The sequence below is a fragment of the Agelaius tricolor genome, unplaced genomic scaffold, assembly GCF_023055355.1.
Source record: "Agelaius tricolor isolate 1412-34295 unplaced genomic scaffold, bAgeTri1.0.p SCAF_35, whole genome shotgun sequence".
In the NCBI taxonomy this organism is placed as follows: domain Eukaryota; kingdom Metazoa; phylum Chordata; class Aves; order Passeriformes; family Icteridae; genus Agelaius; species Agelaius tricolor.
The window spans coordinates 2,410,366-2,426,468 of record NW_027269295.1 but is presented as its reverse complement, the minus strand read 5'-3'; the positions used below and the strand labels follow the sequence as shown (position 1 = coordinate 2,426,468).

General features: G+C 51.2%; 1 protein-coding gene across 1 annotated transcript in view; it reads right to left on the bottom strand.

The window, feature by feature from the left end:
• Positions 1 to 13,047, bottom strand: part of LOC139602714 (heparan sulfate glucosamine 3-O-sulfotransferase 3A1-like) — a 32,865-nt gene extending 19,818 nt beyond the window's left edge. Inside the window, exon 1 of the mRNA XM_071452802.1 lies at positions 12,222 to 13,047. Coding sequence (XP_071308903.1) covers positions 12,222 to 12,775 — 554 coding nt within the window. The 5' untranslated portion in view covers positions 12,776 to 13,047. The remainder of the gene's footprint in view (positions 1 to 12,221) is intronic.
• Positions 13,048 to 16,103: the final 3,056 nt, after the last annotated feature.

Below are 16,103 nucleotides of genomic sequence, written 5' to 3'. Positions count from 1 at the left end.
CCAGGTGAAACCCTCAACCTACTGCACTCAGCCCCTTTCCCCTACTGGATATTTGTCCCTAAATATTTGTCCCAGTTCTTTAACCATTGCTTTCCTTCCTAGGAAAGACATCCTGTGGTGCACCCTCATGAGCCAGTAATGGGATTTCATTAGATTAAATAACTCCAGTGAACCCCAGAGACCAGCAGCACTTTAAACACGGAGCTCAGAGTTAGAATTACTGTTATTTAACATTGATTAGATTACAGGGTAAATCCAATTTCTCCCTAACCATATGCTGGCTGTGATTTGCCTAGTGGGAGATGTTAAGGAGGGCATTCCTGGAAATCTCTGCAGAGGGAAGGGCCCATGGCTGAGTCAGCAATGCCAGGGTGACCCAAGGTTTGTGCCTGAAAGTCCCTCTGCAGAGCAGGGCTCAGGGGACGTCCCCACTGCCCCTGCCCTCACTTTGCTCCAAAGCTGGGGGTGCAGGTAGATCTGTGCCTGCCACGTTGGTTTAGCATCCCCTGCAGCAGGAACATCACCAGGAAATCACTGGGCCTCTCTGACCCACAGCCCTGCCCCAGCTGAGCTGTTCATCACTCCCCAAAGCTCTGGCTGTCCTGGATTGCCCAAACCCCTGCCAGGGGGCTCAGAGACCCTGGCACAGAGCCCAGGACCCCTGTGCCTTTGATTATGACCCATGGAAAAAATGACCAACCTTATATGAGGATCTGCAAGCCACGAAAGTCTAAGCAGAAGAATAGTGAGTTGTCACGGGGTGAAAAAGATTTTTTGGGGTTTTTAGAATGGGGGTTCAGGGGGCAAGATGGAGGAATCTGGGCATGTCCAGCCTTTCTCCTTCTTCTTCTTGGCCTCCATCTTCTGCAGTGATGGTGACACTTACAGATTGGTTTTAGGTAGAAGCTCACTGTCTAACATAGGTGATAGGTATTGGGAAGTTATGGTAAATATTGTGTATGTAGTTTTTAGTATAAAAAGATAACACTGCCAGAGGGGCGGCCAGAGTGCCTCTGTCTGTCCTGCTGAACGGACCTTGGCAGGCCAGAGAAAGAATTTTATAGATAAGATACAATAAACAGCCTTGAGAACGAGAACAGAAGAGTTCTGACTCCTTCTTCGACTGCTGGGCTGGGAAAAAGAGACTTTGTAACCCATCCCAGGGTCACTGTGAGCAGCAGCAATCCCGAGACGCTGTCACTGCCCAAGAGCCCGAGTGCAATCAGGGGGCTGGGAGGAGGTGAAGCTGCTCAGTGCATCCCCCAAGGGCACAGCTCACAGCTCACTGACCCTGTCACAGCACACCATGGGGACAGCAGGTCCCGGGGGTGACAGGGGCCACGAGCCCCCGTGCAGGCAGGGCAGAGCTCAAGCTGTCCCACAGCAAACAAAGCAGCTCCAGGGCTGACCCCCCCGGGGCACTGGGCATGGTCAAACTCAATTAACTCCGCGTTAATTCTCTGCTCTGCATCTGGGTCAGCCTGGGAGCCCTTCCCTGCCCCAGCCTCTCCGATTTGCCAGCTGAATTCCACAGGAGGCTGTCCCAGAGGAGGTGCTGCTGTCTCAAGCTACGTCAGGGAAAATGTAGGTTGGATATTGGGAAAAAATTTTTCACCAAAAGAATAATAAAGCACTGGAATGCTCTTCCCTGGGAGGTGGTGGAATCACCATCTCTGGGTGTGTTTAAAAAAAGACTGGACATGGCACTTGGTGCCAGAGTCTGGCTGAGGTGTTGGGGCACAGGTTGGACACAATGATCTTATGTGGGAATTTCCCAGTCCTGACACGGGAAGAGATGAGAATCTTGACTCCATGTTTCAGAAGGCTGATTTATATTTTATATAAATATAAATAAATAAATAAATAAATTAATTAAAATACTATCTTTTTCCTAATATCCAATTTTATATATTTTATATATAAAATATATATATTTATAAAAAATATATTTATATATATATAAATATATATATTTATATATATAAATATAATATATATATTTTATATATATATTATATATATAAATATATATTATATATATAAATATATATAAATATATATTTATATATAAAATATATAAAAATATATTTTATATATTTTATATATAAATACATAATATATTACATATTTATATATTGATATATTATATATAATATATATTTTTATATACAATATAATATATATCTATATATAATGTTATATATAAAATGTAAATGATAAGATAATAATTATTATATTAATAATTATATTATTAATGAGAGGAGGAGGAGGGACAGGGGGAGGCCAGGGTGCCTCAGAAACCACCCCATGAAATCCCCCAGGAGTGAACAAGGACAAGCCAAGGCTCCCCAAGCCCTGCACAGGGGTGGCTGTGCCAGCTGTCAGCCCCAAACCCCAGCTCTGCATGTCACTGCCTGTGCTCTGCTTGCTGCAGGCACTGAGATTTTCCCTTTTGTGTTTTTATCCTCTTTTAGAGGTGATGAAGGCTGTAACCACCTTTGCCACACACGCACAAGAATGCAGAATACCAGGCAAACATTTAAGGGCAAATATTCACATTCACACGGCAGAGTTCAGCAGTGCAGGAGGACGGGATAATTGTGCAATATTCACTTTGTGCCTTGCTGTGACACGCAGTTTTGCACACAGAAAAACCCAAATTGGCATTCAGAACATCCACATCTCAGCAATCAAAAGCAGAGCACCCCAAGCCCTGTGGTGGGGCTCTGCCAGCAGCCCCATGGGCAGGGAACAAAGGAACTGGAGCCAGCTGAAACAAGCAGAGCTCATTTTTAGGGGCACAGACCAGGATTACCAGGGATGGAATTTAGCCCAGACATGGGGATTAGCACCCTCAAGCCTCATGAGAGGTGTCAGGGGAACTTTTCCTGACCTTCAGCACAAGCAGCAGCCTGGAGGATGTGCCTGGTGCCAAGGGAAGCTCAGCACACATTGAACACCTGTGGTACTCACATGTTTCAAAAAAAATCTTTTTGTTTGGGATTTTTTTTTCTGGGAAGCTGAGAAAATAATTATTATTTTATTTGGTTTTTTTGTGTTGTGTTTATGTGTGGAATGTGTTTGGAGATTGTTTATTTACAAGTGATTGTTTTATTAAATTTTAGTGTGAGTTGTTTTGTTTTATTGATTTATTAGTGTTAAGTTGTGTCGAGAGTCTAAAAAGAGTCACAAGTTTTTATTAGTATTTAGTAAGGGGTTTTAAATTTTTTTTTTAAGTATTTTTTTCAGTATTAGTAAGGGGGTTTCTTAGTATTTTCTTTTTTAGTATTTAGTAAGGGTTTTTTAGTGTTTTTTAATTTTTTTTAGTATTTAGTAAGGTTTTTTGTATTTTTAGTATACTATAGTTTAGCATTTTTTAATAGAATATAGTATATATTATATCAAAATATATATATTATATATATTATTATTATAAATATATATTATATATTATATATAATATATATGTATTTTATATATATATATTTATATTTTTAATATATATATAAAACCAATAAATTAGCCTTCTGAGAACATGGAGTCAAATTCATCATTCCTTCCTTCATCAGGGCATCCCTGCAAATACATTAAGGCACCTCCTTGGCACAACATCTCTCCTGGGCTTCACATCTCCACCCTCTCACTCACTAACTCTGAGCTGGAGGAGTCAGGACACAGCTGGGAAATCCAGATGTTTCCTCACTTCTTCTACAGAGCCAATTCTTGGGCTTTCTCTCTGTAATCAGGCTTCCCAAACAGTCCAGTTCAGACTGTGAAAAAGTGTTTAAACAATGTCAAAAGATGCTCTAAGTTACAACACAAGAGCACAAAGGCAGCAGTGAAATGGTAAAGACAAAATGCAACACTGGGAGTTGAAAGCTGCAGATATGAACACACAGAGCCACACATGGAAAAACACAGAAGGCACAATTATTGATCTGCTGATTTTCCATAAAAGGCTTCCCCAGGCAGCTTGGTCTATGGGAGGGAGCCCTCTTCCAACAGGCAATGGCAGAGCAAATCAGCCTGGCTTTCTGCAGTTTTTAACAAATTGAGAAGAGAAATAAATAACTAAATGGATAAATGGCCAGCTTCCCATGGTGATGTTGCACTGGAACCTGAACATCTCTCCCCAGGGGATGCTGTGGGAAGGGTGGTTGTGGGTGGAAATGATCCAGCTGTTAACATCCCAGCTTGCAGCTGTGCTCAGGAACTGGGGGTAGAGCAGGATCCCACTGAAGCTGCAGGAGTTTGGTGCAAGAAAGGTCCCCAGATGCCTGGAATGACCCCAGGGGGATTTCCTTATGTGACACTTGGGCACAGCTGCTCAGCCAGGGGAAAACAACCACAGGAGGCTGCCAAAGCTGCCCTGGGGCAGCAGGGAGAAATTCCTCCTCTCTCTGCCACCAGAGACATCCCCAGCAGCCTGGGGGAGTTTGAGCAGGGATCTTCAAACCCTGCAACAGATGGTGCTGCAAGAGAAAGAGCACAAAACGAGGCTCCTCACTTGCAGGAAGCAAGAAGGATGCTCTTGCCATGCATGAAGGGAAGCAGCAATTCCTTCTGCTGAAAGATTTCCTGCTGCAGAATCACATTATTCCATGGAAGGAATGGCAGGAATAATTCACTTCCTCGAGCAGCTCTATTTATACCCTCACTGTGAGCACCATCCTGCTCACAGGGCTCAGGAGGGTGTGAAGCTGAACATGTTTAACCCCAAGCCATGAAAAAGTGAATTTCCCAGGAGGTGGCTCGTGCAGGAGAAAGGCAGAAACGCTGTCAAAAATCCCTGGGGTGACTCCAGGCCTTGCATGAACAGGGCAGGACCCCAGTACCCAACCCCAGCAACACAAATTGAACTGACCTAAATTCACTCCCCTCCCCTCATACCTGCACATAATGAGAATTTGTAAAGATTTATGGCCACAACACCCTGCCCCAGCTGCCCCTCTCCAGCATCTGAGGTTTCGCTGTGAAAGCAGTTTGGGTTACCTCAGAATTCTCCAGGGGAAAAGCATCATTAGCAGCTCAGGAGTTTCAATGCCTGTGTCCCACAGGGGGCTCATGGGGGGCTGTTCTCAGGTTTTCTGATCGCTGCTTGTCTGCCCTGAACTCTCTGGAAGTGCACCAGCTCCCTTCCCCCTCCCCAGACCTCACTGCTCCTTTTCCAAACTTCAAAAGGTGAAACCCAAGCTGGGCTGTGGTGAGGACATCCTGGTGGGGATGGTGTCCAGCCCCCATGGAATGGCTCCAGGAGCCCCCCAGGGCAGCAGGACAGGCTGGGAGCACAGCTGGACACTCACAGAATCCAACCACAGTGCCTAAAGCAGGTGAATCTGCTGCTTCTCTAAAGTTTATCCCAACTTTTGCCATGAATGAGCTCTCACCCCAGCCAGCTGCAGCTTTGTGCTGCTCTCCACGAGAGCTGGCTCTGAGAATTCCACTGACAGCTTCTTGGACAGCCAAGGCCATGCTTTCCCAATTGCTCAGCACCAGCAGACAGGGCCAGGGGAGCTTTATTTGCAAACATCTCAGCAGGGCCACAGGGTGGGTGAGGAAGGTGCTGTTCCCTCCAGGACTGGGGTGTGAAGCAGCACTGAAGAGGAGCATGGGCTACAGAGCTCTGAAACCCCCCTGTTCAGACCACAGCATCTGGAAAGAAGAGTCAGTAAAATCTGAAGTATTTATTTTGGTGCTTTCTGATAGGAATGTGGTTGACTTCTCCTCATATGCCAACTCAAGAGCTCACTCCTTCATCAGGAACAGACACAAACCCCAGATATGAACTCCTCCATTAACACAAAACAGAAGGAGACACAAAATGGGTGAAAAAACCACCATAAACCAATAACCCTTTGGGGTCTGTTTAAGGAGTAAGAGGGGAAAGAGCCCAGCCCCAGCAGTGCCTGGGCAGTGCCATCCCTGGAGAGTCCCTCTGGGTGCAAGGGCACAGCCAAAGCTGTGCCAAGGTTCCTGATGGGATAAATACAGCCCAGCAGCTGTGGGTGGTGTTTAACCCATCAGAGTGCCTGGGACTCCTCATTCTGTGCTGCAGAGGTGTCCCAGCACAGCCCTGCTGCTCCCACAAGAGCTCACTCCATCACCAGGAGCAGACACAAACCCCAGATATGGACTCCCCCACTAACACAGAACAGAAGGGAGATGTAGAGACACAAAATGCTTGGGAAAAAAACACCATAAAACAATAATCCTTTGGGGTCTGTTTAAGGAGTAAGAGGGGAAAGAGCCCAGCCCCAGCAGTGCCTGGGCAGTGCCATCCCTGGAGAGTCCCTCCAGGTGCAAGGGCACAGCCAAAGCTGTGCCAAGGCTGCAGCTGCTCTGCCAGCAGCCCTGGGTGGGGTTTAACCCATATTTAACCCATCAGAACGCCTGTGACTCCTCATTCTGTGCTGCAGAGAGGTGTCCCAGCACAGCCCTGCTGCTTCCAGCCCTGCAGTGACTCCTCCTTTTACCCCTGGGCAAACTGAGGCACACCACCACACCTCCCCAGACTTCCAAACTGCTTCAGATCTCTGCTGAAGATCCTTGGAGTATCCAATTCCAGGCAGTGGCAAAGCACATGAGCACCAGAACCAGTTAATGTCCTACCAGCCCTGATTTCCCCAGCACAGAAAGGTCCCTTCAGCCACCCACAGACCCTCCTCATCCTCCATCTGCAGGGACTCCTTGCCCAGCCAGGTTTCCCAGCCAGCACAGGCTCAGCCCATCTCCATCTGCTGTTTACAGTGAATTAGCTGCACTTTGGGGCCACAAACACCTTTTGTTTCCTTTTTATACAGTACCTGGCCCTGCCAGCTCGGTTCAGGAGGTGTTTGATTACACAGCTAATAAATAAACAAGGACCTTGATCCTCTTCAGCATCTGGCTGTCCAAGGCTGCAATTTCCAGGGAAACTGCTTCAGGCTGTGCTTGGTGCTATTAGTGAGTCAAATGTGTTTGGGAGATGAGATGAGATGTTCCCAGGACAAGGAGAAGGCACTGCTAAACCAGCCCCACCTGCAGCAGGGAGTGGAAAACCCAAACTGGTTGAATGTGCAATCCCATAAGCCACACTCTGTGCTGGGCACACCCTGAACACAGCCACAGGGCTGCTGCTGCTTGCAGAAGGAAGGTGGGGAGATGAGCACTTCAAGGCAACTCCTGCTACAGCATCTCCCTCACACAGGGGGTTTGAACAAGGGCTTTTCCTCCTGAAGGCCACCCAGTCCTGCTGCACCTTCCATAAATTGCATTGACTGCCCTGATGTCCCTCCAACATCACCCACGCACTGCTCCCCTCCCTCCCACACTTATTCAGTCACAGAACGCTCTGCTGGATTACAAAGGCCTCAAAACCCCTGCCCCAGGAGCAGCCTGACTCCTCCATCCCCATCAGGCTCTGATTCCACCCTGGTTTGAGGCACAGAGGATGGGACACAGCTCGAGGAGGGATGCAGCTGCTCACAGCTGCTGGGAGCATCTCCCCTCCCCAAAATCCCCCTTCTCCTCCATCTCAGACCTCTTCAGTACCTGAGATGTTCTGTGTTCCTGCTGGGAGCATCTCCCCTCCCAAAAATCCCCCTTTTCCTTCATCTCAGACCCCTTCAGATGTTCTCTGTTCCTGCTGGGAGCATCTCCCCTCCCCAAAATCCCCCTTTTCCTCCATCTCAGACCCCCTCAGCACCTGAGATGTTCTCTGTTCCCTTTGACTCAGAAATGTCATTATCTAGATTACAAAGAAGCAAAAAAAAAAAAACAACCCACAAAAAAAACCCCTGGAAATAAATCCCAAGAGGACATTAATTAGGAGTCAGAACTCCCCAGCTCTGGAAGCACTGAGGAGGAGAGATATTTCAACTCCCAACCTGACGGAGTAACTTTGAATTATCTTTCATCTTCCCCTGCATCAGATGTAATCTAATGACATTAACTTGGCTTCACTCTAGCGAAAGTGGCATTGGTGCTACAGAGGCAGGGAGATTAAAACATATGAAATAAATGTTCCTGGGCTGAGTGACAGTATAATGGCATTCCAACAGGCAGCTCAATCAGTGCAGACTAACAAAAGATCAGAGGGAAAGAGCCACGTTTGCAGTATCACCCTCAAACACAGATATTTCCTTTTAATCCAGAGGTTTTTTTTTACATGCCTGGCTCAGCCCCTGTTCCTGGGAGTTTTCCCCAGGCTGTGCAGCCATTTTGGGGTGGGGGCTGGCAGTTGAACTCTATTAAAGCCCGTGCTCACCTGCTACTGAACCCTGCTGGCTCAATAGCCTTGTTCAGGGCTGCGGCAGCAAGCTCAGCACTGAAGTCAATGCCAGCATTGTGGGCTGCCCCCTCCCTCCCTTTGTGCACGAGGGGACTCCAACCCAAACCAGAAAAAGCTCCTTTGGGCACACAGCTGCCCTTGATGTCCAACCCACACACGGGGGTGTCACACTCACCAAAGGAAATCCCACAGATGGTTTTTACAGAGTCAGCTTCTCCAGGGGACCAGGGGCTGCGCTGTTGCTCCGTTCCTTTCCTGGGTGATGTTTCCACGCACCCCAGCGGGTGACCTGCATGGCACCAAACCTCGTCGCAGGCAACTTTTATAAAAAATCCTTTTATAAAAAATCCTTTTATAAAAAATCCTTTTATAAAAAAATCCTTTTATAAAAAAATCCTTTCCTTGGGATTGTTTCCTCCTGAGAAGCTGAGAGGCCTCAGGAACAAAGTGTAACCAATGGTTATCTGCTGCTGTGGAATGCAACAGGTGCAGCTGGGATTGGCCCATCTTGGATGTTTCTAATTAACGGCCAATCACAGCCCAGCTGGCTCGGAGAGAGAGTCTGAGAGAGCTGCCTTGGTTATTCATTCTTGTCTATTCTCAGCCAGCCTTCTGATGAAACCTTTTCTTCTATTCTTTTAGTATAGTTTTAATGCAATATATATCATAAAATAATAAATCAGCCTTGTGAAACATGGAGTCAGATCCTCATCTCCTCCCTCAACATAAGACCCCTGTGAACAGCACCACAAAGCCTCACAGGTGCACCTGGCTGGCTGCTCCAGGAGCGTCCCCCCCTGCTGCAGGCACAGCCCAGCCATTCCCCCTGCTCACAGCAGCTGCTAGGGGAGCAGCTCTTTTATTTCCAGGGAAAATCAGGGCTTTCCTGATGCCCAAAACGCCACGGCCACCTCTGTGTGCCTGTGACAGCTCCACAGGCTGGCTGCCCCTTCAATCTCTGCAACAGCCACCAGCTTTTTGTTCCCTGGGCACTGGCTGCCTTCCTGGGGCACTGAAAACAAACCCAAGTGTTTATACCTTGTAATGACCCTAAACCTGTTTAGTCTGACTGCTGGGAAACAGCAGCACACATGAAACCTAAGCCTCTGATGGCAAAGATAAGGAATGGGGACCTCTGGCAAACATCTGGCCATTTCCCCAGCCCTGAACCCTCATCAAAGAGCACAACAAAGCCTGCAGACAGACAGGTAGGTTTGTAAATGAGTATTTGTGAGTGGTGACCAGCGTGCTGGCACCACGGCTCTGCCATCCTGTGCGAGCAAAGATTACTCATACAAGCAAAGCCAGCAAGATTAGGTCTCAAAGGAATAATCCCACACAAAGAATTCACTGTACCTCAGCCTCCACAGGGCTAATAAAGCAAAAAAAAAAAAAAAAAAAAAAAAAAAAAAAAAAAAGGAAAAGAAAAAAAAAGATGAAACTCAACTCAGCACATCAAATACCAGAACAAACAAAGTGCAGCAATTAATGGGACAGCTCATGTGCCAACTGCTAAAACATAATGATTGCACAAACAGCACACGGGGCAGCACAGCCAGTGAAAAAGAGTTGCAAGATCAAGACCAAACCTCTGGAAAATGATACCCCCAACACCGAGGGCTGCACTATGCCCTAAATGCCTGTGGCTCCTCCTCTGTCTAGGTCTGCACTCGTGGCTCAGGGCTGCTTCCAGAGGCAGGTCTATCCCACTGCCATCTGCTCCTCAAAGCTTCCAGAGCATCTTTGATAAATGAGCTTTTCTGCATATCCACCATGAATTTCAGTAGATGCCACCCCACAGCCATGTGTTTATTTTTCAAAGTCAAGACCTGATTAGAGTTCTTGAGGTTGTTCAGATTCATTTTTAACGTTTCCTTTCTGCCACGGGGTCAGCATGTGGAAATCGGATAAGCACGGACTAAAAATATCATTTTGTAGACAGCTTCAGCCCACACGAAAGGAAATCTTTCCTCTCAAGAGAAGTCACACTTTGCAGGCTGCAGGAACCCAGGGTGTTTCTGACACTGGCAGATACACAAGCAAACTCATCCCTTCCACGTGTTAAGACTTTTACATCAACACTCGGACTGCCAGTACCACCCAACTCCGCATTTCAATACTGTCACCACGAGCTGAGCCAAAATCCTCTTCTCTCTGCTAACAGCCGGGCTTTATGTGAAAGTAAAACAAAACTCCAGGGGTACCCAAACCCTCTCCTGTTTGCTTGTTCATTCAAGAAAGCCACGAACACAGGACACACTTCTGGAGACAGCAGTTTCGCTCTCACCCTAACCAAGCTGCCGGGAAAACGCTCCTCTAACTTTAAAACACACGACAAAAAAAGACCTGAACAACTTCAGGGAGAAGCCTCTTAGCTTTAACATTTAGTGGCTCGTTTAACAAAACGTTAATTCATTGCAAGAACCACGCGATCAACTCTTTGTTAGTATTTCAAAGGCAAGGTGAGCATGTGGGGTGACACATGCTGAAAGTGACATTTTTGGTTGGTCACTAGCGGGATACTGAAATATTTCCGTGGGAAATAGGGGGGTTTTGTCCACACTGACTACAGGAAAAGCGGCTTCTGCAGCGCTGGGCTGGGAGCTGCGGGAGGCGATGGGGAGGCAGCCGGGGCTCGGCTGAGACTCAGCGGTCAGCCACAGGTTTTGCAAAGAGCTGGGGGAGTGTAAAGATATCGAGAAGCTGTGCTCTTCACGGCAGGGTTTAGCTGTGCCTCAGCATCCCCGTGCAGTCCCCAGGCCAGCGGGGCACCCACCGCTTCTCCCTTTGCGGTGTCACGGACCCCGGGGCAAGCAGCAGAGCCCAGGAGCGCCGGGGACAGGAGGGTCCTGGGGCACTCGGGAATGGGGAGAGGGATATGGGGACAGGAGGGACCTGGGGCACTCAGGAATGGGGAGAGGGATGTGGGGACAGGAGGGTCCTGGGGCACTCAGGAATGGGGACAGCCCGGAGGGGGATGCGGGGACAGGAGGGTCCTGGGGCACTCAGGAATGGGGAGAGGGATGCGGGGACAGGAGGGACCTGGGGCACTCAGGAATGGGGAGAGGGATGTGGGGACAGGAGGGTCCTGGGGCACTCAGGAATGGGGAGAGGGATGTGGGGACAGGAGGGACCTGGGGCACTCAGGAATGGGGAGAGGGATGTGGGGACAGGAGGGTCCTGGGGCACTCGGGAATGGGGAGAGGGATGCGGGGACAGGAGGGACCTGGGGCACGCAGGAATGGGGAGAGGGATGTGGGGACAGGAGGGTCCTGGGGCACGCAGGAATGGGGAGAGGGATGTGGGGAAAGGAGGGTCCTGGGGCACTCAGGAATGGGGAGAGGGATGTGGGGAAAGGAGGGTCCTGGGGCACTCGGGAATGGGGAGAGGAATGTGGGGACAGGAGGGTCCTGGGGCACGCAGGAATGGGGAGAGGGATGTGAGGACAGGAGGGTCCTGGGGCACGCAGGAATGGGGAGAGGGATGCGGGGACAGGAGGGACCTGGGGCACTCAGGAATGGGGAGAGGGATGTGGGGACAGGAGGGTCCTGGGGCACTCAGGAATGGGGACAACCGGGAAGGGGATGCGGGGACAGGAGGGCTGGAGGATTTGCGAGCAGGCAACAGCCGGGCTGCAGCGGGGAGCGCCGGAGGGACCCCGGGAGCATTGGTGGTCCTGGGGCGCTCCGGAATGGGGACAGCAGGCAAAGGAGAGCTGGAGGATTTGGGAGCAGGGACGGAAGAACGGGTGGAGCGAGAGGCTGCGGGGAAGAGGGCTCCGTGAGCGGAGGAATGAGAACGGGGCTGAGGAAAGGCTCGGGAGCGAGGAGCGGCGGCCAGCGGGGGGCACTGGCGGCTCGGCCACCGCTGCATCCCCATCCCCATCCCCATCCCCGTCCCCATCCCCATCCCCGTCCCCATCCCCGTCCCCGTCCCGCCGCCCGTGCCGTACCTGTACCAGGCGAGTCCCCGCTCGTAGTTGCGGTCGAAGAAGTGCGGCTCGGCGCCCACGGCGCGCACGTCGGGGTGCACCCGCAGGAACTCCAGCAGCGCCCGCGTCCCTCCCTTCTTCACTCCGATGATGATGGCCTGCGGCAGCCGCTTGCTGCCCTCGCCCAGCAGCAGGGCCAGGGTGCCGGCCGTGCCCGCCCCGCCGCCCGAGCCCCCGGCCCGGCTCCCGCCGCCCCCCGCCGGCTCCTCCGCGCCCGGTGCCGCCTCCTGCCGCCGCCGCCGCTGCTTCAGCCGCTGCAGGAGCCGCTTGCGCCGCGCCGCCGCCGCCTGCCAGGGGGGCAGCTCGGCCGAGCCGCCCAGGAACTCCCCGCCGCCGCCCTCGTCCTCCTCCGATGCGGCGCCGGCGGCGATGATGGGTCCGGGCAGCGTCTGGCAGCGGTCGGCCAGGCAGTAGAAGACGTAGAGGGACATGAGGAGCGAGCAGAGCATCACCAGGAACTTCTTGAAGATGCTGCGGGGCAGCGGCTCGGCGGCGGCCGCCGCGCTCACGGCCATGCTACCCCGAGAGGGCTGCGGGGAGCCCGGGCCATGCTCCTGCTCCGCGGCCGCCCCGCGGCGCGGCCCCTCCGCGCTGCGCTCCGCGGGGCCGGGGGGCTGCGCGCTGCCGCATCCCCGGCGCCTTCAGGGCGGCATCCCCCGCGGGGGACGGCGGGGCTGGACGGGGGAGCCGCTGCCGCTCCGGAGGGCTCGGCGGGGATGCGGGAACGGGGCTCGACGCGGGGCTCCCACGTGCGGAGCCCGCCGCGGAAAACTTCGGCCGAGGCATCACCGGGAGCGGGGCGGAGCGCTGCCAGCGGCGGGGCCAATGGCGCGGCGGGGGCGGGGGGCGAAGCCAAGCCCGGAGCGGGCGGACCCGCCGGGGAGCCGCTGCTGAACCCTTTAGGGGGGAGCGGGGGTGTCCGGGAGGCTGTCCCGGGGGATGCGGGGATGCTCCGGGGGATGCTCCGGGGGATGCGGGAAACCCCCAGGGAGGCCGTGCCGGGGGATGCGGGGATGCTCCGGGGGATGCTCCGGGGGATGCGGGAAACCCCCAGGGAGGCCGTGCCGGGGGATGCGGGGATGCTCCGGGGGATGCGGGAGCCCCTCGGGAGTCTCTGCCGGGGGATGTGGGGATGCTCCGGGGGATGCTCCGGGGATGCTCCGGGGATGCTCCGGGGGATGCGGGAAGCCCCCGGGAGGCCGTGCCGGGGGATGCGTGGGTGGCCGGGAGGTTGTTCCGGAGGCAGACGGATGCAGGGATGGCCCGGAGGCTGTGCTGGGAGGTGCGGGGATGCCCCAGAAGCTGTCGCGGAGGGTGCAGGGATGCCCTGGGTGGCCCGGAGGCTGTTCAGAGGTACACGGATGCAGGGATGGCCCGGAGGCTGTGCTGGGAGGTGCGGGGATGCCCCAGAAGCTGTCGCGGAGGGTGCAGGGATGCCCTGGGTGGCCCGGAGGCTGTTCAGAGGTACACGGATGCAGGGATGCCCCAGAAGCTATCGCGGAGGGTGCAGGGATGCCCCTGAGTCCATCCCGCGGGGCAGGGAGGAGAGCCGGGAACTCTTTGCTAGTTTTCCTCTCGGTGCTGACAGGGACATCCTGCTGCCCACGGGCAGCCTCTTTTGGCAGCCGAGCCCTGCAGGACTTTTGGCTGTCCGTGCTGTCCACCTGCCTGTCCGGCCACTCAGATTTTTAATTAACGCCCCCGCATCCCTCCGGACCTGAGAACAAATTCCTGATGTGCCCAATAATCCACCCTGACAGACACCAATACCTTTGCACAGTAGAACAGCCCCCCTAAAGCTCAGCAAAGCCACTGAGGGGTGTAAAACACTCTCATGGTATCACAACCAACAGCTCCACTGAGCTCCATGCAGAACACAGCACAGAAACACCCAAAATCAGACTTTCCCCCGCTAATTTGCACGAGCTGCCCCTGGGCTGGCTGCAGAATCTGGCCCACGGTTGGTAAGAAATATCTACAAAAGCAACACGATATTGCTCTTGGAATTTGCTCTTCTCCTTTGAGAGTACATAAAATGTGGAAATAGCTCTCAGCTCCGTGGCTCGGCTGCCTGATTCTAAGGGCTTCGTTATTTCATTGCCTGTGGGAATGCCCTCTTAATTTGAAATGTTTGTCATAGATTATAGAATTTTCAAACAAACTCGCACATGAAACACTTGACTTAGATCTTTTTTTTTTCCTTCTGTTTGGTGTGGACCTAGCTGAGGACTTAAACTTCAACTGCTTGGAAATAAAGCTGGTGTATCCACAAATTATGCAATGAAAAGAGGGGAGAAAAATTGCACTGAATTATAATCAGCCATCTGCAGAGCTGGCTGGCTAATAAAAATGTGTTTCCAAATAGTAAACAGACCAAAATTAATAACAAATGCTATTTGCAGTGAATTACTCCACTAGATTTTGGTGTGTTTGGTGATTTCAAGATACTGTAGCATTTCAGGTATTTCAGTGCTCCAATATATAAGCAGATTTACAAAATGCTGTAAGCAGGTTAGGCCACCAACACCTCTAGGCAACTTCTTACATCATTAGGAACCTAAATGCCTTTATAAATCTGTGCTCTGATCCAGCTCATTGAAATCAATGAAAAGGCTTTGCTGACATCAATGGGCTTTGGACTGGGCCCTGCAGAAGGGTAAAAGTGGTTTCACTTCTTATTATTCTCATTTTGATACTTTTTTCCTGGACACTTAGAACAGTGCTACGCTTTCTGTTTGAAAAAAAATGGTCATTTCAAATGGAGAAAACCAGAAAAGATAAGGGAAATTGGTGTGAGAGAGCTTGGAGCGTGTATCTGCTGGGATTGCATTGCAAGCCTTATGTTTGCAGCATTTTTCCTGGAAATATTTGTGTGAATCTCAGCTTTCCTTTAAAGAGTCACTAGCTGACTGGGGAAAATATGACCAGAGCCTGTATAAAAAGTTTCAGTGTCTAGAAAGCAATAAGCTAAATATATCTATATTTAAAAGAGCCCTACGATATTTAAGGCAAACTTGTGATATTTTTACAGACCCTGACTCATGGTTTCTGCCTCCTGGGGCTGAAGGCAGCAGTAATTCTGCAGCCAGGAACAGCTCTCCAAGAAGGAAGGTGTCTTAATGCTTTAGAAAGGGCAATACAGGGAAATAGTTCCACCCGTATTGCTGTGGGCTCTGTTAGTACAGCTGCAAATCTGAGATTCTTTATTAGCAGCAGACTGCTTTGGACCTTATTTCTGGATGAGTTTTTCTTGCTACGGAGAGCATTTGATGAACAGTGTACTATAAAGCCAGAAAAATTATGTGGCTGAGATCATGGCATCAAGTGCTGAGAACTTACTCCTCTTATCTGTTTTAGCCCTGCTGCAAAAATAACCCTTCTCAGGGATCACTTCAGGGGTTTTGAACCACTTAGAGCTTGCAGCAAAAGTTGCTTTTCATTTTACTCAGTCCCTTGCACAACCGAGTTAACATTTTCAGAGCAGCCTCTTTCTCTGCCCCTTGAATTTCTGTCGGAGCTGCTCATTGCACCCATCACAGAGCCAGCCTGGGGGGATCCCAGGGCAGCTCTGCCCCCTGTGCTGGCCCCATGGGCCCTCCCCACTGTGCCCACAGTGCTGGCAGGGCGGAGGGGACTGTGGCCACCCCCGGGTGTGCCCCTGGCTGTGACTCAGCTCCCTGGCACCAGTCCTGCTGCTGCCACGGCAGGCTCCCTCTCCTCTGTGCTCCTCTTTCCACTTGCTCCTTACTTTGCCCTGCTCCTTTCTCCTTTTATCTATTTACAGGTTTATTATTTTTTTTATTTTTATTCGCAGTTTTATTATTTATTCATTTATTTTATTGC